Source organism: Episyrphus balteatus, chromosome 3, assembly GCF_945859705.1.
Source record: "Episyrphus balteatus chromosome 3, idEpiBalt1.1, whole genome shotgun sequence".
NCBI classification, from domain to species: Eukaryota; Metazoa; Arthropoda; class Insecta; order Diptera; family Syrphidae; genus Episyrphus; species Episyrphus balteatus.
In genome coordinates, this window is record NC_079136.1 from 104,827,171 (window position 1) to 104,853,456 (window position 26,286).

Here is a 26,286-nt window from a genome sequence, read left to right on the forward strand (position 1 = left end):
GACGATGCTTTTTACTCCTACTGGCCTAGGTTCGAATACCGGTAAAATTTGAAATTGTTTTTTTTTTCGGAGATTTTTTTTGAGAAATTTAATTAATTTTTATTTTAGTAATGTAAAAAAAAAAAACAATCTCAATTTCCCGTCAGATTCGAACCTAGGCAGGTTAACTTAGCAGACATTCACCAATTTTTTTTTTCAATTTTAAATTCATTTTTATTTTTCATCATCTTAAAACTATCTTAAAGCTAGACAAAAATTCATAAAAACTAGCCTACTTATCAATTACTTACAACTAACTTACTGGCCCTATACGGGCACTCTAAGTTATTCTTCATTTTTCTTAATACTAATGCCTTTCGGCCTTAAAACTAATTTAATTCAAATAGTATTTCAAGGTTTTATTTTTTCCAAGAAATAATTACTAAAAAAAACTTGGATTCTGATCATTTTTTTTTTTGTTTATTTTAAAACTTAAAAACTAATTAAAACTACTTAAAACTACTTAAACTACTTAAAAAACTAATTAAAACTACTTAAACTACTTAAAACTACTTAAAAACTAGAACAGCCACAGCAAGCAATTTTGTATTTTTTGTATTTTTTTGTATTTTTTTGTATTTTTTTTTTTTTTTTTTTTTTGTGTATTTTTTTGTATTTTTTTTGTATTTTTTTTTTTTTTGTATTTTTTTTGTATTTTTTTTTGTTTTTTTTTTTTTTTTTTTTTTTGTGCCACCCCGACTGTCCCTACTTAAAACTAAACACCTAAAACTATGTAAGCCGGCCAAGGCATAAAAACAAAGACCACTTTAACTATTTACACTATTATGAAGCCACCAAAACTGGTTCTCCTGCCTTACCCTTTGTCTTCGGTCCCGATCGGACACAGTCCTACTGAACCGAAGACGCCCTTCTCCACCTAGTGCGAGGATGTCCCCGTCATACAGCAGTCACCTGTCCACGGTTCTTCGCCCGACGGAACTGCCAATCTATCCTGTACAAGCCCCCGACTATCTAAATAGAGGAATGCCTCAGGCGGAATATAGCCGCTTAAACACACACTCTTGAAGTATTCGTCGTTAGGGTAGTAAGCCCCAAAAATGTAGCTATTTGAAGAGGCCATCGCTCTTGAAACGTGGCCACGAACAAGCTTCAGCATAAAGTTATCAATTCTATTTATGTTGGCCCTATTGTATAAGACCTCATTGGAATAGTAATGCGTGTAATCAGATTCGGGTGTTCTGTGCAGACCAAGGCAACGTCTAAGACACTGCCTCTCAAACACCCGAAACTTTTCCATTTGAGATGGAGCAACGTTGAACCACACAGGGCATCCATAGACAATCATCGGCCGTATAAGGGCCATGTAGCAAATCACCTTAACCCTGTTGTCAAGCCGACTGCTATAAAACAGCCGTTTCGTCAGGGCAAAAGCTCCCCTAGCCCTGGCCAGAGCAGCATCCATATGTCTATTGAAATATAGATATTGATCTAGCCAGATGCCAAGGTACTTTACTACACTTTTACTCGGCAGTGGCTGTCCGTGTGGTCCAGCGATCGCCAGCTTCCGCCAGTTCCTTCGCGTATCCCCTGAGGCCCTAGTCAAGGGAGTCCTAAATAGAATCGTTTCTGATTTCTGAAAGTTAATTTTCAACTTCCAGTCATCACAATATCGCTGAATTTTGTCAAAGTCACGTTGCAAGAGAATTCTGATGACCTCAACTTTTGGAGCTGTTCTGTACGCAATTAGATCGTCGGCATACGCAATTGCCTGAGTTAGACTTCCTATCAGATCGCTGGTGTAAATACTAAAGAGAATCGGTGAGTTCACCGCTCCCTGTTGAAGACCATTTTTAATATTAAAAACTCCAGTAGAAGTTACATTGCCACTTTTGACAACAAACGTTCTACCATTGAGCATGTCATAAAGCATATATAAAAGTGGTTTGTTTATACCAAGTCTTGTTAATTTAAGATAGAGACCTTCTAACCAAACGGTGTCGAAAGCTTTTTCCAAATCAACAAGACAGGCACCCGTGCACTGTTTTTTAGATTTGTTCCACTGAATATCAGATACAAGTTTAGACGCGGCATGAATAGTGTCATGTCCTGCCTTAAACCCAAATTGATTATCCGGTATGATATTGTTGTCCTCAGCCCACTGAGACAGAGCCCTATTGATAACTTTTTCAAATACCTTGCTGATACTTGGAAGGAGACTTATCGACCGGAGATTTGCCGGATTGGAGTTGTCCTTTCCCTTTTTCGGTAGAGGATGTACCACTGCTGTTTTCCAACGCTTTGGATAATATGCATTATTCAGAGCGTTGTTGAGCAGAGTGGCAAAAATGTCAATAGCTTCTTGCGGTAGATGTCGTAGTACAATATTGGATATACCATCGACTCCTGCTGACTTCTTTTTCTTTAATGAATCGAAGATGAGCTTGAGCTCTACCTTCGTAACTAACAGGGTGTTAGCCCCAGCATGCTCGGCGATGATGGCGTTTGCCAAGTGCTCTTCATTAAACCCGGTAAAACCGCGATTCTCAGATCGCCATTGCGTAATATCATTACGTAGATAAAAGTGATGAAGGAGGGCCCTGTTTTCCAGGTCATGGTTCGGGTTAATGCTAGCATTAACCTTGTACACTTGCTGGAAGGCAGCACCCACCGCCTCCACTTTCTCTTGCGGATCTTCGATTATAAAGAGGTCGTCGTCCAAGATGGCTTCCTCTGGATTTATGCCTGCGGTCAGAAGTACGTCTCTGTTTTCCACAGTTCTCTGGAGCTTAAGACACGGAAGCTCGTTTTGATCATTCCGTCTAAAAATTTTATTAATCTGCGGAAACATACTCGGATCGCTAGAATTAACGGCCCGAATTTTTTTGTCCCAGTACAGATTAATAGACAACCTATAATTTTCTTTGATCAATTGGTTGATGTTTTTGATCGACGACTTCAGTGTTCTAATCTCCAGATCGTGTGGGTCGGTAAATCGCCGGTATAAACGTTTAAGTCTTGTCAATAGTCCGCTTTTTTGTCTGTGGAGTGCCTCAATAGTCGCGTTTCGGTAAACGTTATTTTGGTCACGTTCTTTGTATTTAGGTATCGTTCTGTTCATCGTTTGTAGGATGGTATCGTCCATCTGTTGGAGATAACCATCTATCTCACTGTTTGACAGATTTCTGTCGTTTGGAGGGGCTATGTTATTCGAACGCAGTTCTCTTGCTAAGGCGTTGGTGAAGCGTGGCCAGCGCATCTTACCGTAGTTGTAAGAATGCTCCGGTACATACTCCTCCATTTCCACAAGTTCGTTCGGAAGCTGTATTGCGGCGGCGAGTCCGCAGTGGTCGCTGTCGTACTCAATTGTACGAAGGCAGTTTCTTGGGTGTTGGCCCACAGAGTCTGTTATTGTCAGTCTTGAGTCTAGAAGCAATAAATCCAGAAAAGAACCGCTTCTTGGAAACGATGGCCTTTCAGTAGCCAGCAGATCAACCCTATATTCAATATTGTTTTGACTCATCCAATTATACAGATGATTACCTCGCTGATTCTGTATTTGATTTCCCCAATCTTGGTGTTTGGCGTTCAGATCACCGGCCATGAGGATATAGTTTTCCTCCAAATTCAGTCGTAGGACTTGAAAAAGTTTTTCGAGTTCTGCCGTAAAGTCAGTTGGTTGAGGTGCTTCTGGCGCATAAGCTGCGACTGCATACACCCGCTTTCCATGCTGGAGAGGGATGCATACAATGCACACCTCAAGCGTTCGAAATTTTCGCACTTCACTATTGTATATTACCTTATAACTAATGCCTTTACGTATGAAGATTGCAACACCGCCCCCTTGAGTGGAGTCGGGCCGGTCTCTTCTTACGATATTGTAATTAATATTTGTCAGTTTATGTTTCTGGTTTAGCTTAGTTTCGCTAGCCATAAACACATCGGGACATAGATCTTTCAACAACTGGAAAAGGTTAGCTCTACGTTCGACCCTAATCAGTGAATTTACATTCACAGCTAGGATCCTAAGGGGCCTCTCTGACAGCGCGCCCATTACGACCTAAGTTGCGTTAAGCTAGGCAGTTGAGTGTAGATATGATCTACCCTCACTGTCTGCTCCCTTATCTGGCTTTGAAGCCCTGTTAACTGTGCTTGAATGCTCAGTAACAAGGTCAAAACCTCTGCTTCTGCCGCCGGTGCTTTAGGCACGGAGGCCTGTTGGACAACCTTTGGTGGCTTTTGTGTCGCCTTTGGTATTGCTCTTTGCGCCATTTGGGCGAAAGAGATACTTGGGTTGACAATCGGAGCACGCCCTACTGGACGTTTTTCAACGACAGCCTGCTTCGCCGTTTTCTGCTGCTTCATTTGCTGAAACCTCGGACAGCCCCGATAATTAGCAGGATGCCCGACGCTTCCGCAGACTGCGCATTTTAGCTGGGCCTTATCTTCGACCCGTTCCTCCCCGAGTTTGCACTCCCCCTTATTGTGGTTCTCTCCACACTTGACACAGCGCGACTGCATTTCGCAGTTGGCTGCGGCATGGCCGAACCTTTGGCAGCGCACGCATTGAAGCATGTCACCGCGCCTTTTTAATTTATCCCAAGTGACAACCTGGTAGTTGAGGACGGTGATACTCCTCAAACTCTCCAGTTTGCTGTTGGGTGAAAGCTGTACTAAAAATATCGGCAGCTTCCGTTTCTCCCGCCTGGACAAAGCCGTTTGGAATGGCTTGACGCTGATGATCTCGAGATCATCACTCGCTTTGCGGCAGAGCTCATCATAGAGCGTCTGGGGTTCCGTGCAGGAATCTATGCCCTTTAGAAGGACCGTTTGGATTTTCTCCAACTTAGGGGTAAAACTGAAGTATTCAGTGGCGGCTTCTTTTAATAAAAATCTAATTTTCTTATGCTCTTCCACTGTGTTGCAGTGGATAGCATGTCTACTATTACTAAGTCTTTTAATAAAAAAATGTTCGCCTATGGCCGACTTACATAGCTTTATAGTGTCCTCTAGGTCCATTCTAAACACATTAATGGGTGGCACATTTTCCTTTTTGCTTCGTGTTGTCTGTGGCTGCTGCTGGTGTACTTTCCCTCGCTGCTGCTCCTGGGCCTGCTGCTGTTGAGTCCATACCTGCTGCTGACTTCCACCGGGCTTGTCTGCCTCTGCTGTTTGTTGTTGTTGCTGCTGCTTGTTTTGCTGTTGTTGTTGTTGCTGCTGTGGCATTTCTTGCTGCTGCTCTGACACTTGGACGGGCACCTGTAGTTGTTGTTGTGCACTTTGTGCTGGCAATTGTTGTTGTTGTTGCCGCTGTTGCTGCTTGGCTTCCTGCTTTTGCTTTGGAGCTTGTTGTTGTCGCTGGGGTTTAGGGACTTGCTGTTCCTGCAGTCGAAGCTGCTCTTGTTGTTGTTTTTCCGCTGCTTTGACTGCTTTAACGGCTTCCTTATCTGCGAGCTCTTTTTTTTCTTTGGCTCTGCGGGCTTCTTGTTTCGCTTTCATGAGCTGGATCAGGGGCGCAACTTCTTGTCTGAGGGCATCCATTTTCCTCTCAAACTCGTTAATTTTTGTTTGGAGGGTCTGCTCCTCCTCTTCTTCTTCGTCTGATGACGGCTCTGGGGATGACAGACCAGCGAACTTGTTGCTGTCACCCGAAACGAAATGCCCTTCTCCCCCGTCGGACATATAGTTGACGTCATCATGTTCTGGCTTCTGATGTACTTTGGCTGCCGCTTCATTATTTGATGTGGGCGCCGTTTCCTTCTCTTCAGCTGGCAGCTTAGCTGAAGGTTTAGTGGAACGACGCTTCACAAGGTTCGGCTGTGGCTTCAGCGGTTGCCGTCTCCTCTTACCCATATCGGCTGTTTTTGCCGTTGGCTCACTTGCCATTGGCTTGATTGCCGTTGGATTCTCCTCTGTAGCTGGGGCACCTTTCGATGTCCCCGCTATATCGTCCGATTGCATAAGCTTGGACTCAAGCAAATGCTATTTGCAATTTTTAAGTTAAAAAAAAACTTCCAAATTTATTTCGACTCAGGTGGGAATCGAACGCCGTTCCTTCGGCTCTCGGGTCCGATGCCACTACCACTGAGCTATCGTTGTCTTAATAGCCTTACTGGCTAACTTGATTCTCGTTTACTAAACACTTGCCGAATTCGAATTAAAAACACTGTGAAAGCCGATTTGCGCGTGCACACTCTTCCACAGTACAAGATCGACTGACTGAGACATTCACCTTATCCTCTAGGCTATCTCCACTTTTTGAAATAGGAAAACATTTATCTATATGTATAAGCTGTTTAGGATTTGATTTTGGGTTGCTGGATTCGCTTTTGGATTGTTGGCTTTGCTTTTGGATTGTTAGATTTGCTTTTTTAATTCAACGCACGATATTAGCGACAGCAACTTTACAGCGGAAGTTTCCCTGGGTGTCCACTTCTGTTTGTAATTATTCAATGGTTTTGATGTAGTTCAGGCTTTATTAGAAACTTAATATCTTTTCTTATAACAGACCAATCCTAACTCGGTAATTTTATTAACTTTAAGAATTTTTGTAAAAAAAAAACACTTTATTTGTTTTGGTATTTAAGCCTCAATACAATTTATTCATTCATTCATTCATTCTGTACAGATAAAATATGATTATTCTATTTCTTTTACTTTCAGAATTTCGGAATTTGCAACAAAATATTTTCTACCAATTGCATTTACCTATCCATTATGCATAATGAGGAGCATAAGCACAATAAGATCATTGTTTTAGCTACATGATAATTACAAAGGACCTTTCATTGTTCGGTCTTCTTCAAAAATATTAAAGTGATTCCCTTCACAATACTATTATTAAATTTTTGAACTTTAAGCTCTTTCATTTGTGTTTTAAGTACCTATCTCTTAATAATTTTTCAATCCATTTTGCCACGTGTCGCGTCGAAACACGGCAAAAAATGACGCGAGGTTTCTTTTCTTCTTTTTTTCCGATCCTTATGAAAATAAATGATAAAAAGCGTATTATATTGTTTAATCTTATTTAAAACGTACTTAGTGACTATACAAAATAAAACAATACAATTACCGAGGAATTTAATAAAACTGCAAAGCATAACTATGAAAAGCATGTTACTGAGACTGGAAATATTCGGATTCATTTTAGCTGTGATGCTCTTAACAGAAAATGGTAAGTGTAGTTTTATATAATATACAAACGTCTATATATCAATTTCAAATTTTGAATATTTCTGAATATGTTTACATATATACAATTATACATATACCTACATGCATATATGTTAGGCCGGTCCTTATTTGCTTTTTTTTCGAAAATTAATGAAGACATCTGCTCAATCTGTTATATATGCCACCCACGAAATCCTCCCCTCCTCATGAAGTGCATTCCGCACATCAATATCCACATCTTTGACCTATGAGAACAATAGTGGCGTAACCAACTTTATTTTCTTTAGAAAAAAGAGGTTTTCATAAAAAATACATCTCTTATTATATCTATTTTAATAGCTGCGTTCCTTTGGAGATATTTATCTACTTTTTAGTACTTAAAACTACTTTGCTATACTGAAAAAGTAGTTGAAAGCAGCTTTAAGTACTTAAAAGTAGATAAATATTTCCAAAGGAACGCAGCTAATACAAAAATAGATTTTTGTTGATAGCTACACTTAAAAACAGATGGCACAATTGTTTTTAAAAAAACCCTGACCTAAAATCTCTCGTAGCTCAAAACTGAATTTTATGGCTTACACTATTGTTCTCATATCCTCATTTATTTATAATAAAAACAACAAGTTCTCTTCCATTATCTATCTACATTTTTTTAGTTGTTCTCGTGTTTGATGATTTTTCAAACTGAAACTTATAACGGATACGGGGTATAATTCTATTGGAGGTATAAAAAGTACAATTATTGGCAGTGACATAGATTTATGTCTCACTAGGTACATACCTAATTTATATGGAACGATATATTCGCACCCTTTTTAACCAGCCATTGCCTTTTAGCCAACTTATTTTACTTTCCAAAAGGACCCCAAATTCTTCTGTGCCCAAGGGCCCCAAGCTAGTTTACGACGGCGCACAGTGGCCCATTTTGACTTTTTTGCTTGCAAAATTAATATCTTCTAAACAAATAAAGATATCGCCACAATTTTTTTTATCTTGAAAGAAATTTCCAAGGCTATGAAAATTGTGAGTTTCAAAACAAAACTTTACAGGGTGTTTCAGAATTTGGTGTTAAAATAAGAAGTTTTATATAAGGTGATAAACATAATGGTATTTTGATATACAATCGTCAAAAATCAATTTCTGAAAGAATCTGAGTTAAGTGACACAGTGGGGAAAAAGGAAAGGAACCAATTCGAGTAAAACAATGGGGAGAAAAGTATTTTTTTTTTAATTTGTATGCAATTTTTTATATTTCTTTATAGAAGAGTACATTTTAAATGTATTTCAGTGATATATTACAAGTCAAACAGTGGAAAAAGATAAAAGTAAAGCCTGAACTACATCAAAACACAAAGTCAAAAAAGTACAAAAAAGTAAACAAGATGTTTTTTCTTCTTCCCCCTAGTAGCTCATTTGTATATCTCTCTTTCATTTTAAAAAAGTATTCGATTCAAAAATCTGAACTACATCAAAACAAAGTCAAAAAAGTACAAAAAAGTAAACACGATGTTTTTTCTCCTTCCCCCTAGTAGCTTGTTTGTATATCTCCCTTTCATTTTAAAAAAGTATTCGATTCAAAAAGCTTGAACAAGACCAAGCTTTTAATTTTCACAAATTTTTAAAAACAAATACACTCAAACAATATTTTATATCCTTTCCGTAAGGTAGCTCTTCGATCACATAGTTCCTGTCATTTTGCGAAAAGCAAGCTCTTTTGACAAACAATTTAAATTTCAAATACAGTCGATTCGCTATAAGTCGTACTTCCTTTAGGTCAAATTTGCCTCTAACTCAATTTTTTTTACCGTTTTTAATGAAACCGACTGCAGAAAAAAGATTAAATAGATTCCTCTTAGTCGAATTTCCCTCCAACTCGAACCAATTTTAGTGTCCTGTGGCGATTCGACTAAGATGGAGTTGACTGTAATTTGTTTACTTTTTCAATTTTTTTTTTATTTGAAATTTAAAACTTCAAAAACAAAAGTTCTTTTTTAATATTTTTCCAATAGATTTCAGGTAAATATACATGTGATTTTTATGTTTTGAACTTTTTTTACTTTTTGTACTTTTTTGACTTTGTGTTTTGATGTAGTTCAGGCTAAAAAGCTTGAACAAGACCAAGCTTTCAATTTTCTCAAAGTTCTAAAAACAAATACACTTAAACAATATTTTATATCCTTTCCGTAAGGTAGCTCTTCGATCACATAGTTCCTGTCATTTTGCGAAAAAAAGCTCTTTTGACAAACAATTTAAATTTCAAATACAGTCGATTCGCTATAAGTCGTACTTCCTTTAGGTCAAATTTTCCTCTAACTCAAATTTTTTTACCGTTTTTAATGAAACCGCCTGCAGCAAAAAGATTAAATAGATTCCTCTTAGTCGAATTTCCCTCCAACTCGAACCAATTTTAGTGTCCTGTGGCGATTCGACTAAGATGGAGTTGACTGTAATTTGTTTACTTTTTCAATTTTTTTTTTATTTGAAATTTAAAACTTCAAAAACAAAAGTTCTTTTTTAATATTTTTCCAATAGATTTCAGGTAAATATACATGTGATTTTTATGTTTTGAACTTTTTTTACTTTTTGTACTTTTTTGACTTTGTGTTTTGATGTAGTTCAGGCTAAAAAGCTTGAACAAGACCAAGCTTTCAATTTTCTCAAAGTTCTAAAAACAAATACACTTAAACAATATTTTATATCCTTTCCGTAAGGTAGCTCTTCGATCACATAGTTCCTGTCATTTTGCGAAAAAAAGCTCTTTTGACAAACAATTTAAATTTCAAATACAGTCGATTCGCTATAAGTCGTACTTCCTTTAGGTCAAATTTTCCTCTAACTCAAATTTTTTTACCGTTTTTAATGAAACCGCCTGCAGCAAAAAGATTAAATAGATTCCTCTTAGTCGAATTTCCCTCTAACTTGAACCAATTTTCGTGTCCTGTGACAATTCGACTTAGATGGAGTTGATTGTAATTCGTTTATTTTTCAATTTTTTTTTAATTTGAAATTTCAAAACTTCAAAAACAAAAGAGCTTTTTTAAAAAAATTTTTTTCCAATGGATGTCAGGTAAATATACCTACATGTGATTTTTATATTTTGAGTTTTGTTTACTTTTTCGTACTTTTTTGACTTTGTGTTTTGATGTAGTTCAGGCTTAACAAATTAACATATAAACAACACTAGATTTCTTTAAAACTATCATCTAAGTCCGGGGTAATTTATAATAAACTCATCATTTCTGGAGAGTATTGTTCTTTCAGATCTTTTTGGTTTCTTACATGCCTTAAGGAAGAAAAAAGTGGATCCGATGAGGTTGCAAGCATGTTAAATAGGTTCATTCTGCCGAATCCTTTATTTTTGCACTCCTGGGCTTTTTCTGACAGTTCTCCAAGTGGTAGTGATTGATATTCGATGATATTTTGACTATGGACCAAAATTTTGTGAAAAGTAGGCGTGAGTAGGCGTTTTTCAGGATACTTTTTACTTGCTCTATAGGGCAAGTATTGGTTTCGTGTCGAAATAAAATTTGAGGTTTTAATCAAAACCAACATTACGATGATGGAGAATTCCAAAAAAGTGGGTCTCGCAATTCCGTCCGTGCGTCTGTGCGTCTGTGCGGTTGTGCGTCCATCTGTACACATTTCCACAGCCTAAACGCGTGGATGGATTTTCTTCAAATTTGGTACAGATGATTTTTATGGAATTCTGAAAGTTGGTTTTTTTTTTGTTTTTTTTTTTATATCTCGCTTAGAAAGTGTACCTCCCATACAAAGGAGAGTGGGCATTTTGGCCCATTGGTGTAACACATTGAGACATACATCAAATGAAAAGTCTCGATGAGTGTACTATTTTTTTGTATGGGCACAAGTCTGTATCTCGTGCAGGGAAAGTGCAGTGATGCATTTTATGTCTAAAAATGTATGAAATAAAATTCAGAAAAGTATACATTTTGACTAGACGCTCGATTAATTTGGTTCAAAAACATTACATAACTGTGTTGCAAGTTCAATTGGGCTATTCCATCACCAGTTTTCACCCATGACTTAATGCATTTTTCGGTTTTTTTAACACTTTTGTATGGGACGTGGCTCATTTGTGTAACACATTGATACATACTTCAAATGAAAGGTCTCGATTAGTTTGTTATTTTTTTATATGGCCAAAAGTCTGTGTCTCGTGCAGGGAAAGTGCAGTGATGCATTTTATGTTTAAAAATGTATGTAATAAAACTCAGAAAAGCATACATTTTGACTAGATGCTCAATTGACTTGATTCAAAAACATTATAATAACTTTGTTTTGTTGGACTAATCCATCAACTGCTCTAATTTTCAAAAAAAATGCATTTATCGGTTTTTATGGATTTATGAAATGCAATACCAAAAAATGTTTGAGTTAGTATATGATTTTCTGTACTTTGAAGTCGTGTGCGAAACTACCTTGTTGGTTTGAAAGTAATTTAAATATACGATGGTTGTGACTAATTTTTCAAAAATGCAAATCAAACTTTAAGTCACATTACTAATAAAATGTTGGAGTGAATTTAAACTCCAAACCATACCTTTTTTTGTTCTAAAAACACAAACATGTAAAATAAGCTGTAATACATTTTTGAACATAAAATGCAACACTCCACCTTCCACGAGAAAGAGTTTTGTGTCCATTCAAAGGAATAATGTGCTCATCAGTACCTTTTATTTGATGTAGGTCTCAATGTGTTACATTTATTTTTGAGCATAAAATGCACCACTGCACTTTCCCTGCACGAGATAGAGTCTTGTGTCCATACAAAAAAATAACACGCTCATTGAGATCTTTCATCTAATGTGTGTCTCAATATGTTACACCAATGAGCCAAAAGTGTTAAAAAAACCGAAAAATGCATTAAGTCATGGGTGAAAACTGGTGATGGAATAGCCCAATTGAACTTCCAACACAGTTATGTAATGTTTTTGAAACAATTTAATCGAGCATCTAGTCAAAATGTATACTTTTCTGAATTTTATTACACATATTTTTGAACATAAAATGCATCACTGCACTTTCCCTGCACGAGATACAGACTTGTGCCCATACTAAAAAACAATACACTCATCGAGACCTTTCATTTGATGTATGTCACAATGTGTTACACCGATGGGCCACGTCCCATACAAAAGTGCCCAGTCTCCTTTTACATTCTTAAGTGGAGACTTGCTTTATGCAGCTCATTTGTAGTTTTTGATTTTGTTTTTGTTTTTACTAAGTGCAATATAAATGTAACAAGGTGTAAGTTTATTATTGTTTTTTGATGTTTGAAACAAATTTGTAACCAATTTATCGATGTTCAATAAAGATTCCTTTGCCATCACCTGATGATGTTCATAGACATGAACGAAACGTCGTGACAAAAATATATTTGTTTTCATTGACCTAAAGCCCAGTTTAAAAACATGTAGACTACCACCTCCAATGGAACAGGGCAAACGTCGCGTTAAACAAATATCCACTTTTCTAGTGATTGAATTTTTCAAAATCCTTCATTAGTATTGAACTTTAGGTTATTATCTTTCAAATAATCTCTACAGCAGATTTTTGTGGAACGGGAGAGAATGGCGTCACTTTTTCGTGGATGCTGCCATGGTTCATCGATTGAAAACTCTTTAAACCTATGTATTTCGTTTGCAAGTTTTTTGCTCGCTTCTGTAATTGTTCATACATCTCGGATATGTAAAGTTTTGTTTTTTTTTTTTCAAAAAAGTTTAATGAGTTAGGGTTTGATTTTAATAAATAAAATAATATAGAGATTGAAGCAAATTACAAAATTCACACTCAATACAAAAAGCCGGTATACTATAAAACATAACTTAAGTTAAGCTTTTTAAGCATCCCCTGCCTACAACATATCCAAAATTTAGCTTTCTCGGTAATTTTGCATTTCTGACCCGTTTTTTTCCGACGAAATTACTGACTGAAGCAACTTTTAACATAAGAGCAAGTACGTGCGACCCAGTGGTGCTTTTTATTTTCAATGTGTTTCCAATTCAGTAATTTTTTTTAAGGCATAGCATAGCTTATTCAATACTTTATAATATTTAAACATGGAGATGGCATATTTTTGTGCACTAACGAAATTGGTATCAAATGAAAGGTGACAATAAGCACATTACGTGGGTAAAATATTTTCAAATTCGTTATTGGGGTTTTGGAGATATTTGAGTTTGAAGTTTCGGATTTCAAAATCAAGATTTCAGCTATTTTTTCGAACAATTAATCGTAGAATGCGTAATAATGGATCAAAAATCTTTTTCTATGTTAAAAAAAAATAATACATATTAGGTACCGTAACATGGGGTTACTTTGCTCCGTTTTTTGCACTATTTTTAGAAAACCTCTTAAAAATGGCAGAGACATTTTTTTATCTATTTGTTTTTTTTTTTTTTAATTCATTGATAACACATGAAGTAATGCATTAATTCTAAAAAAACCATTCAAATAACAGTAAAAATACTTTGTGTTTTAAGTTGAAAAGTGGGGAAAAGTAGTCCAAGGGACGGGGTTACTTTGCTCCACCTATACTGCCTGTATTTAAAAAGCTGGAGCAAAGTTAGTATTTTTCACCACAAAAAAAACACGAATTTCCTACCTCAACTTCACAGGTCAACTGCTTCTTACAAACTGTCGGCAGATGGTCCGTTGCAACACGTGGCAGATGTATATATGTGTGTGTGTATATTACAGTAGCTTTGATGTAGAGAATCTAACATGTCTGAGCGTGAATCAAGAAACTAACTTTTTTCGTCAGTGGCGCAAAGTTACCCCTGCCGGGGCAAAGTAACCCCATGTTACGGTAGCTATTTGCTTCTCAAAAGGTGATTTTTTTATAATGTTTAAAAAAAATAATACATATTAGGTACCTATTTACTTCTCAAAAGGTGATATTTTTAAAGCGAGGCCTTTGGCAAATCAAAATATCAAAATATTTCAGCGCGTTTTTGTGTTTTTTGCATATTATATAAGGTTTTTGTATGATTTATTGAACTGTTTTATATATAGAATTAGGGGTAACACATCAAGCACATCAGGCATATTTCAGCGCGTTTGTGAGTTTTTTGCATATTATAAGGTTTTTGTACGATTTATTGAACTGTTTTATATATAGAATTAGGGGTAACACATTAAGCTTAGCAATAATTGCAAAAAAAGTACACGCCACCACTGAATATTTTGATATTTTGATTTGCCAAAGGCCTCGCTTAAAAAAATCACTTTTTGGGAAGTAAATACCTAATATGTATTTTTTTTTTTAACATAGAAAAAGATTTTTGATACAGATTAATAGGCAAGAGAAATACCTTTCATTTGATAACAATATTATTTCTGTACATCCATTAGTAGAAGCAGAGCCCGACTCAGGACAACACGACTTTGTACACCCCGACTCACGACAGCCCGATTCAACCCATAGCCCAACTCAAGATAGCCCGACTCATCGCAACTCGACTCAGGTAAGAACTCGACCTGAGTCGAGTTGCGATGAGTCGGGTTATCTTGAGTCGGGCTACACGGGTTGAATTGGGCTGTCGTGTGTTGGGGTGTCGTGTTGTCCTGAGTCGGGCTATACCCTTCCCCATCCATTATTACGCATTCTAATTGTTCGAAAAAAAAGTTATGACTGAATATTTTGATATTTTGATTTGCCAAAGGCCTCGCTTAAAAAAATCACCTTTTGAGAAGTAAATACCTAATATGTATTATTTTTTTTAACATAGAAAAAGATTTTTGATACAGATTAATAGGCAAGAGAAATACCTTTCATTTGATAACAATATTATTTCTGTACATCCATTATTACGCATTCTTATTGTTCGAAAAAATAGCTGAAATCTTGATTTTGAAATCCGAAACTTCAAACTCAAATATCTCCAAAACCCCACTAACGAATTAGAAAATATTTTACCCACGTAATGTGCTTATCGTCACCTTTCATTTGATACCAATTTCGTTAGTGCACAATGTGCCATCTCCTTTCCGCAACAAACTAGTTTTTTTTGTAGGTTGGGTTGAGTCAAGGAAACAAAATTTTATGGTTTATTATATTTTATAGTTTTTGAAAAAAAAAAAATGCAAAAAAAAATTGTTTGAACTAATTTTTTTTGGAATGGGCGACGGGCGCCCCACGCCCAACACAAAAAAAATTCGTTATCAGTGAAAAAAGAGCATTAATTCAAGGTTAATCCAATACTGTGTCACTAATAAGGCACTAAATGTTAAAAAATAATACAATCGTTAATGTTTCATAAATTAATGAAGCAACAAGTCCAGTCACTCGAAATTAAAAAACAGGGTATGCTTTGAAAAGTGTTCGGTTTTCTATTTTTGTTTGAAAACAAATGAGAACATTAAATTTTGAAAACAAATGAGAGCATTGAATTTTGAAAACAAAATCACTACATTCGAAGGTACATAAAGGCCTGGCCACACCGGAGGGTATGCGGTTGCGGTACGGGTAACGGTGACGTTACGTGAACGTTGATTTGTCAGTTTGGAATTTTGTTCATTCAAGTACCCATACCGCTCCCGCAAATAGGCAACTCTACCCTACCCTTCGGTGTGGTCAAGCCTTAAATCCTTGAAATAATATTTCGAATTTTGTTTTAATATTTTTTCTAAAATTATTTCATAAAATAGCTTTTTTCAAAACAAAATAAAAGACACTTTTTTTGCTACAAAATTGCACGTTATTATGTAGGTGAAATTGTTGATTTCTTTTTCGTTCTTTTGTATTGGACTTGATTGCGTCTGTTTTTTATTTTCTTAAATTATTTTTTTTTCTGCAAGGCAAAAACATACATAAGGTTCCGTAACAAAACAAAAAAAATGAGAAAAATTAAGATTTTTAGTCACGGCACATGAAAAACCGTCACAGGGTGACCATTTTTTCGACTTTTTATCAAATGCCCATAACTCCCAAAATATATGGCTGCAATTTTTTTTTTATTATTTTTCTGATAACTGTCACCACCTTCCCTATCTACCGTTTTCGTTTCGACGTTAACTTTTGGGACACCCTGTATACATAGTTGATGGTTATAAATAAATGTTTATTTAAATCCCTTACTTTTAAAGCTTTCAAATAAATATAAATTCACGAAATATCACAATCGTCAACAAACTGAAAAAAAACTTGATTCTTGGTTAAGTTTCGACAACCAACTGACAGACCTCTATCAGGAATTCAAGAAATTTGCAGATCGGAATTTCAGTTGGAATGTGAAAGTGAATTCAATACAACTCTTAAATAGGCGAAAACTTATAGTGCAGTCATTTTAGTCATTTTGAACCCCAGTCATTGGAAAAATTCCTAGTGGGCTGGTTTTGGTATACACCTTTATTATGGTTTTTTTATGAAGATGTGTAAAATCGACATTGATATCGTGCCGGCTTAAAAAGTTATAAGGGTGAAAAGGTCACGAAAAGTTTTCCGCAAATATCTCGCGACCTATTAATCGGAGGTTATAAGAGATAAAAATTGTTTGTCGTGAAATTATCTACACCATTATGTCCGTAACATTTTTCTGTTAAATGAACGGTTTCGGGAGTAGAGCGCAGAGACGGTGGGGGAGTAGAGCGCAGAGACGGTGCACATAGGGGTATTTAGTCAATTTAGGCGGACAAAACACGAAATTTTAAACTGATCCAAATGTAAAAAATCAACATCCTACTAAAAGTAGATAACTTGCTTAGCATTTTCTTATAGTTTTAAAATTGATTATCACTTCAGGTGACTAACAGCAGCGCTCTAGAGTTCAAGGTTTTCAGCCCAAAGATAAAATTAATTTTTTTTTGTAATTTAGCGACTGTGCTTAAGTAAGTACTTTTTTTTTAAGTGAATTTAGAAAAAAAGTTTTTATAGAATATTGATAAGGAGATACGAAACTGTCTACTAGATGTTGTATCTAAATGTTGTATTACTTTATAAATAAAAAAGTGATATCGACGGTTAAACTGCAAAACCTCGTAAATATATTATTAATGCAAACAATTCAGAAAATTCAGAGCTATCTTTTGGTATATTCAGCTTAACAATGTTGTTCTGAACATTTTTCAGAAATGACAAAATTCAAACACTCGTATTGATAGATCCCATAAAAAAACAAGAAACACAACATTTTGTTTTTTGATTTCTGAAAAACTTGCAAAAACGACTTACGAGGTTTTGCAGTTTAACCGTCGATATGTTGAATCTTAATATAAATTAATCGTAAAAAAAGTAAATTTCTGTGTTGGTAAGGAGATAAGTTATACAATTTCACATTATTGTGTGATAAAATTTAATGATTTCTAAAGGTAAACCTCTTATCTAATTGAATATGTAAAAAATAAGTGCAACTAAGTGCAACTTCGACACATTTGCCCTTCTTAAAGGTTTTAGGTTTTGAAAAATGGTTACCTTGTATTCAGCATCCATATTTTAAGTTTTTTTTAAAGATTCAACTTTTTGAACTACAGAACCTGTATCCTTATGATTTTCCTAAATTTTAAGACATTTATCTTGGCGATACCATTAATAGAACTCCATTTATAAGAGTTCTAACAAACCATTTGGATCCATTCTTGACACTTTTTTGTTTGATCAAAAAGTGGTTTAGGAAGAAAAATGTTTTCATTGAAATCAACACTTAAAACCCTTTATTCCAGTACTAAATACAAGCTTTTAACTTGTTGATGCAGATAAACCGGAAAAATAATTTTGTCCGCGTAAAATTGGTAAATACCCCTTTGTGCGGTGGCTAGATTGCACTAATTTGTTTGGAAAACAATTAATGTTAACATTTTAACATGCGCCGCAATGAACTTTCAGGGAAAATCATTTGGCGGGCGTGTCGCGTCGGGATGTTTCTTGAATAAGTAAACTGCAAAGAGTTACTTGATTAGGTACATCTTGGTGGTGTGGAAAAAGATAAATCTATTTTTCTTTTTAAAATCTCTTATTGTGACTCAGTTCCCGGGAATCTACTCGATCCCCAACCGAATCAAATTTCAATCTGTGAACTCTCCGGGATGAACCGACATATATGTCATTGTTGACACTTACTTAGCCAAATGTCATTCTATCACTACCGCACCGGCGGCTTCGGTAATACGAAATCTTGTGAAAGTGACTCTCAATCCCGCCGCAGTGCATCTGCGTCTTCGGTAATAGGCATGATTGTGAAATGGTGTTCCACTTACTTTCACAAGCGAAGCCAAATACCTGCTCTGGAAAAAGTAACATATCGCGACAAGCTAAGCAAAGTCCAACCTTCAGCCTGCATGTGTATCAGCGGAGCTCTCCTTTCGACACCTTCCGCCGCTCTAGATATATTACTCAATCTTCCACATATAGATAAGTTTTATCCGATATCACTTGTGCGCCTCCACAATAAATTAAAACAAAATAGCGAGACCTAAACAAATAAACAATACAACATTGTATCGATCTACAATGTTGGATCATAGCATATACCCTTCTGGTGTATTCTAATATTTATCTTGTAATAATAAACTGCGACATCCAAGCATCCACTGTTAGATGCTGTGTCATCATTTTTAAGTAGTAATAAACTGCGACACCCAAGCATCCGCTAGAGCAACTGTAAGATGCTGTGTCATCATTTTTAAACAAAGAACATTGCAACGATCCCCAGTTGGATCATTCCAAATATAAAAATTATAATTTAATCTTAAGTTGACCATCGCAGAAGATACAGCGAATCTTAAGTTAACCATTGGACAAGATACATCCAATCTTAAGTTTACCATCGCAGAAGATACTTCGTATCTTAAGACAACCTTTGAGATTCAAACTAATAAATTTATTGCTTTTTTAAAAAATATTTTAAAGAAGTTTAATTTAAAATTGATATATTCAGCAAGCAAGTGGCCGCGAGCACTGCTATTCGACTCAAAGCCATCTCTCAATGCACCAATAACTCTATTGGCCACACAAATATTCTGAATTCATTCGGATCAATCCACAGTCACTGCAACTAAACCACCCCACAATTGGTCTTTGGCAATAATTATGAAGTCACCATCCCAAATAGGTCAGAATGGGACAATGCCGAGTTTCTGAGAGATGATTCAATTCATTTCTACACAGATGGTTCTAAAACCAATGACGGAGTAGGTCGGGGTATACTCAGAAAGACTTAATGTTAGTCAATCCTTCCGTCTCCCTAATCACTGCAGCGTGTTCCAAGCGGAAATAATGGCGATTAAAGAGGTGTTGACTTGGCTCAAAGAAAACGTGATATCTACATCGCATATCCGCATCTTCTCTGATAGCCAGGCAGCCCTTAAATCGTTAGCTTCGGTTTCCACAAACTCCGTTACTGCCCGCGACTGTCGATCATCTCTCATGGAGATGTCAGAACAGTTTAACATTCACCTCATGCTGAAGCAAGAAGCTACAGAGAAGCTACAGTCTCTAAGCAGATTGCATATCAGCTCTGTGATAGGTGTCTTAACAGGACATTGTCTCATAGGTAGACACGCCATAAGACTTGGCGTAGTCTCTAACGACTTCTGTAGAAGTTGCCTTGATGAGGAGGAAGAAGAAACAATCCAAGATCTTCTCTGCTCATGTCTTCCCTTTCCAGTAGAAGTAAAAAATATTTCTTAGAAGATGCTAGTGAATTAATCAATACTGACATCTTCAACTTTCACCGCTTCATTAAAAGCTCCAACTGTTTTAATTAGTGAGGAATATCCTTGCAAAATCATGGTATCACAACGGACCAATAAGTGTGTCAGTCGTTTTCCATTTCTACCTAACCTAACCTGACCTATTGTGAAATTCTACCAACAAATGGGTAACGCTGGTACTTTTCGATCAAATTTGAAAAATTCGTATGTTTATGCGGCCTCGCTGTGTGAGCTTTTTTTGTGATAGACTTATGCGTTAAACATGATGCAGAGTGAGATGCAAACGTCCTATCTTACCCCAACTAACAATTTTACTTCCACAAGGGTCTAACGAAGCTGTTTCGATTTTAGAAATATTGCTTGTATACGACCATAGAGAAGCCCTTTTGGCCCACCCGAGAAGCTTGATAGGCTTTAGAAGAGTCATATGCAAGTTGATTGGAGAGACTCAAAACATGTGTTTAATGCCTTATGCAACATTCAAGATTTGAAAATCTGTATTACTGCTACAGGCTTTTAATTTTATTTAGATGCTCGGAGCAGACTTGTCGAAGGCTTGTGAAAGTCTAAACGAGGTATATTCCAAATAGAATAAAGAAAAAAATACTTTTTTTTTCATTCTAATTTTTTAAAATTTTCATTTTTTTTATTTTTTTTCATTTTTTTGTTTGTTTTCTCATCCAGTCAAAGTTTTCTTCTGAAATTAAATGTCCAAACACAATTTGTTGCATCGCAACATGGTTCATGGTTGAAAAGATGCAAATCGCCGACGGCATCTACATTGCATAAAATCACCGACGGGAAATCATGCATACACTTTTTTTATCATCAAAACTACCAAAATTGGGAGCGCATAAAAGATGTCACAAACACATATATAGTAATTGGGGGAGTTTACTCCGAATAGCTAACTCCGAAAGTTTATCGGCATAAATGTTTTGGTCCCTCCCACGATGCGTATGTGTATGTGTGCAGATGGTCAAGCAGCAGCAGCCGATCGATCGACTATTAGGAAGCTAAGCGATGAGGGTGAGCGGTGCGAGGCTATATGTATGCTTGCATGCAGTAGATGGTCAAGAAACGGTTGACCATAGCTCGGTTGACATAAGCTTCCTAAAAATATGCATGCCCATCCAACTGGTCAAGCAACGGTTGAAAAGCTAGAAAAGATCTAAGGGTCAATGATCTATAGCTGGACCAAAAGCGGAATCAGCTGTCGACCGAGATTAAATGTTTTTTGAACTAACCCAGGCAATTCATTCCAAGTTTGAAAGTTGTGAAAGAAAGTAACCATTTAACGAAGAATAAATAAATAAACTTTAATTATAATTTTTAAATTTAAACTGATTTTGTTTTTTTTTTATAAACGGACTTTTTTCTTGCTTTTCATTTCGCTTTTGCGCTTCTGCGATCTTTTGTGGTTTCCGACGGCAACCTAGGGATTTGACTCCGCAACAGTTGGTCTGCGGAGAATACAAACCATTATTTTTTTCCTTTTTTTTGCTAATGTCCTTGCGACAAACATTGGTCCTTCGAGCCGGATGGTAAAGGATTCCAACAGGATCATTAAGAACTAAAAACAGTGCGTGAAATAAAGACATTAAGATACAAGTTCGTGTGCGTGTAGGTTAGATATAAACCTCAAAGACAATCGCGTTTGTGCGTCGCGTCGTGTTAAATAAAGACATTCGAAGTCGTGCAGTGGATTTTTCGTCATCCTGAAATTTATTGTGAAGATCTGGACTTGAAAGAAGCTGTTACAACAGGAAGCAACGCAATTCTACAGGTGTGTGGCTTTTTAATAAAATATAATTATATTTCTTTTAATCCATTGATCATATTCGATCTAATTAAAAACGTGTGTTGTGTGGGTTCTGGGTATACTGATTAAATATTTATATTCAACATGAGCAAAGTCAAAGTTCCTTGTGTAGTAGATTCGGTCTCAACTATTTTGAGAGATTTAGATGCTGATTATAAAGCATATGAAAAATTAGATTTTAAATCAAAAACATCAATTCATATGAATGAAGCGCGGTTAGCTAATCTAGAGGCATCTTTTGAGGAGGCTAGAGTTCTTCACCAAAAAATCGTTGAAGCTCCCACTGAAGACGCAAAGGTCAACTATATGGATAATTTGATTTTTCATAAATTAAAAGAAATTTATTTCAATTATTCATGTGAATTAAAAGAGGTTTTATCAAAAATTGAAAACCAAAATCCACATAATAGGTCCTTGATCGGATCAAATGCACCATCACCGTCGGTAGAACTTAAACTACCTCCTATTAAAATCCCAACTTTTGATGGTTCTCTGAAAATGTGGCCAGAATTTAAAAGCTTGTTTGAAGCAATGGTCAATAAAAACACTTCAATTTCTGATGCTCATAAACTTCAATATCTGAAAGGTAATTTATCTGGTGAAGCAGCCCGAATACTTCGAAATACAGATACGAATTTTGAATCTGCATGGGCGTTGTTGGTTAAGAGATTTCAAAATATCAGGTTATTGAAAGACAATCAATTCAAACTTCTTTTTGATCAGTCAAAAATAATTCAAGAGTCATCTGAAGATCTTAAAGTATTATTAGATACGACAAACGAAGCCAAACAATCATTAAAAAATCTTGGAGTAGCTGTAGAATCATGGGAAGATGTTCTCATATTTCATACGGTTCAGAAACTTCCTTTTACAACTCGTGGACTTTGGGAATCGCATATTTCGACGCATGTTGACTATCCGCAATACAGCGTCTTAGAAGATTTTATTTTAATGAGATCGAGAACATTGGATGTCATTGGACAATCCTCTTCAGACTTAAATCAGCATAAAACTAAAAGGGCTCCGTCGAGTACAGTTAGAGTTCACAACTCTAAAATTATCAATAAGTGTGTGCTTTGTCAGGGCTTACACTCTATTCGAAATTGCTTTAAATTTAAAGCATTTAATGTTAAAAAAAGGCATGAATTCGTTAAAAAAAATAACTTATGCTTTAACTGCCTTTCAAATGGACATTTTACCCAAAATTGCACAAGCACATTTACGTGTTCTACTTGTCATCAAAAACATCATTCGTTATTGCACATGAATGATGCAGCTAAGGCAGTGCAAAGCACCGAAACCACTCCGATCAATGTAACTGCCTCGGGATCGGCAGAAAACTCTGCGAATTCTATCGCAATTGCTTCAGCAAACAATGCGTGTATAGCCGAAAACGAACATGCACCCGTTCTTCTGGCTACGGCCCTCATAAAGGTTCTGACACCTTCTGGCCAACCGTTGCTGCTGCGAGCGTTACTAGATCAAGGATCAGAATCATCATTCATTACTGAGGCTGCTGCTCAACTTCTCAATTTAAAAAGAATAAGAAATTGTGTAAAGGTAATTGGCGTTGGGGAAAGCAATGTGAGTACTTCAAATTGGAGGGTCACTTTCAGGATTTTATCTAACGTAAACCAAGATTTTAATCTACAGCTAAATGCTTTGGTTCTACCCAAACTTTCAGCTGTTCTTCCCACACGTAAGGTACCTAACGGTAATTGGAATCATCTCAAGATGCTTGAACTTGCTGATCCAACATTCTTCAGACCCAGCAAAATAGATGTTTTACTAGGCAGTGATGTTTATCCATCCATTATCCTTGACGGCTTAATAAAGGGAGAGCCAGGTACGCCTATCGCTCAAAGAACAGAGCTTGGGTGGGTGCTTTCTGGAGGGATTTCAACCAGTAGTCAATCTCAAGTCCAGGCTTTTCATATAAAAATTGAATCTCAAACCTTAGATAGTCTGCTCAGGAAGTTCTGGGAATTGGAAGAAGTTCAAGGTAAAAGATTTTTATCACCGGAGGAAGAAAAATGTGAAAAACATTTTTGCAGGACGCATCAAAGGCAATTAAATGGAAAGTATGTTGTCCAACTTCCCTTCAAAGAAGGAACATATCCTTCGATAGGGTTGTCTCACAGATCCGCTCTTGTAAGGTTTTTACAATTGGAAAGAAAATTTCAAACTAATGCTTCATTTAAAGCTGAGTATAAAAGGGTATTCAAAGAATACAAAGAGCTTGGACATATGACCGAGGTACCACTTGCTGCAACAAAATCTTCTCACTATTATCTTCCCCACCACGCAGTAATGAAGGAAGCTAGTTCAACTACAAAGTTGCGAATTGTATTTGACGCGTCCTGTAAGACATCCGATGGGACGTCGCTCAATGATCATCTGTATGTTGGGCCTAGATTGCAAGACGATATCTTCGATCATATCGCACGTTTTAGAAGGTTCAAAATTGCATTCACAGCGGACATTAATAAAATGTATCGACAAATTTGGGTCACTCCAAGGGATTCTATGTATCAACTGGTTTTATGGCGAGATGTAGAAGGAGAAGAAGTTAAAACGTACCGTCTTAACACGGTTACATTCGGTACTGCTGCTGCACCGTACTTAGCTATCCGAACTCTTCAACAACTGGCATCTGATGAACGTGATGACTTCCCCCTTGCATCGAAGATAGCCCTAAAAAACTTTTATGTCGATGATGTTATTCATGGGGCAGATTCAGTAGATGAAGCGTTGGAGATGCAGACACAGCTCATAAAGATGTTGAAGCAAGGAGGATTTCCGTTACGAAAATGGGCAAGTAACTGCGAGGAGCTTTTGACGTCTGTGCCAGAAGAAGACAGGGAGATACAAATTCCATTATCGTTCGATGAGAAGAATTCTATTAAGGCTCTTGGGATCCAGTGGCATCCAGCAAGGGACATTTTTACATTCAAAATCTCACTTCAGGAACATAATAAAATCACGAAGAGAACCATACTATCCGATCTTGCTCGCCTTTACGATCCAATGGGTTGGATAGCACCCTGCGTCATCGTTGGGAAAATAATAATGCAAGATATTTGGAAAAACAAACAAACATGGGATTCTGAGCTCCCATCATCAATAATTTCAGAGTGGCAAACGTTGAAGGCTGGACTGAGCTTTTTAAGTGACATCGAGATTCCTCACTGGATTTATCTCACCAACGAATCACAGGTCGAGGTTCACGGATTCTGCGATGCATCTGAAAAGGCATATGCGGCAACCATATACCTTAGGGTTACCACCAAAACCGAAACTTTCGTCAATCTCATCGTGTCAAAAACTAGAGTAGAACCTCTTAAAACCAAATCACTGGCTCGGTTGGAGCTTTGCGGAGCTCTGTTGTTGGCACAGCTAGTAGTTAATACTATAGAAACTATGGCACTTCAATCGGCAAAAATTTTTACTTGGTGTGACTCGCAAATAACTCTAGCTTGGATTAAAAGCGCACCATACTTAAGAACAACGTTCGTTGCCAACAGAGTGGCAGAAATCCAGGAACTGACAGATGCTGAGTGTTGGAATTACGTTCCATCCAAGGATAACCCCGCCGACATCGCGTCGCGAGGAATCTCTCCAAGTGATCTCACTCACAACCGTCAATGGTGGTATGGGCCTGATTTCCTACAATCGTTTGATGAAACTGTTCACCCTTCGTTTGAAATCAATTCAACGGATCTTGAGATGAAAGGGTCGGATGGTTCCAAAACCAAAGGCAAGTTGATCGCATCTGGGTACCCCATTATTAATATTTTTCAGCTCTGCGTTCACTTCAACACATTCGAATCAAACCAACTTCTTTTCAATCGATTTTCATCCCTTAATCGGTTATATCGAGCTGCAGCGTACTGGCGTCGATTCTTAAAAAACTTTCAATTTAAAGCAAAGAAATTACCAACTCGTGTGCGTGGACCACTATCAGTCGATGAGATATCTTCAGCTCGACTACGATTAATTGTTCTTGTACAACAGGAGCATTTTCCTGAAGAGATCTCGAAACTTACCAAAGGAGAAATGGTTTCTAAACAAAGCAAACTAGCAAAACTTTCACCATTCATGGATGACAAGGGTATCATGCGAGTTGGAGGCCGACTAGAAAATGCGAATCTACCTTACTCGCAAAAGCATCCGGTAATACTTCCGTCAAGTAATTTTCTTACGTCACTCATCGTCCACGATGTCCACATGAAAACTCTTCACGGCGGTCAGCAATTGATGATGGCTACGCTTCGGTCAGAGTATTGGATTTTGCGTTTAAAATCGACTACTAAGCAATGTATCCACAAGTGTCTGAGATGTTACAGATTTAATGCAACACGCATGCAGCAGCAAATGGGAAATTTGCCAACACTAAGAGTGACTCAAGCGCGACCCTTTCAGACAACGGGAGTGGATTATGCTGGTCCTGTTCAGCTCAAAGCTTGGAAGGGTCGATGTAGCAAAGTAACCAAAGCCTACATCGCGATTTTTGTATGTTTTTGTACAAAAGCAGTTCATTTGGAACTTGTAAGTGACTACACCACATCCGCATTCCTTGCCGCTTTTAAGCGTTTTACTGCTCGCCGTGGAATATGTTCAAATCT

At 36.8% G+C, this 26,286-nt stretch overlaps 1 protein-coding gene across 3 annotated transcripts in view; it reads left to right on the plus strand.

Moving 5' to 3' along the window:
- LOC129913586 (hemicentin-2) overlaps window positions 1-26,286 on the plus strand; it is a 358,695-nt gene that overhangs the window by 41,567 nt on the left and 290,842 nt on the right. For all 3 annotated transcript variants that reach the window (XM_055992340.1, XM_055992341.1, XM_055992339.1), the window contains exon 3: window positions 6,661-7,171. In XM_055992340.1, the coding sequence (XP_055848315.1) occupies window positions 6,991-7,171 (181 nt within the window). In that variant the 5' untranslated portion in view covers window positions 6,661-6,990. The remainder of the gene's footprint in view (window positions 1-6,660; window positions 7,172-26,286) is intronic.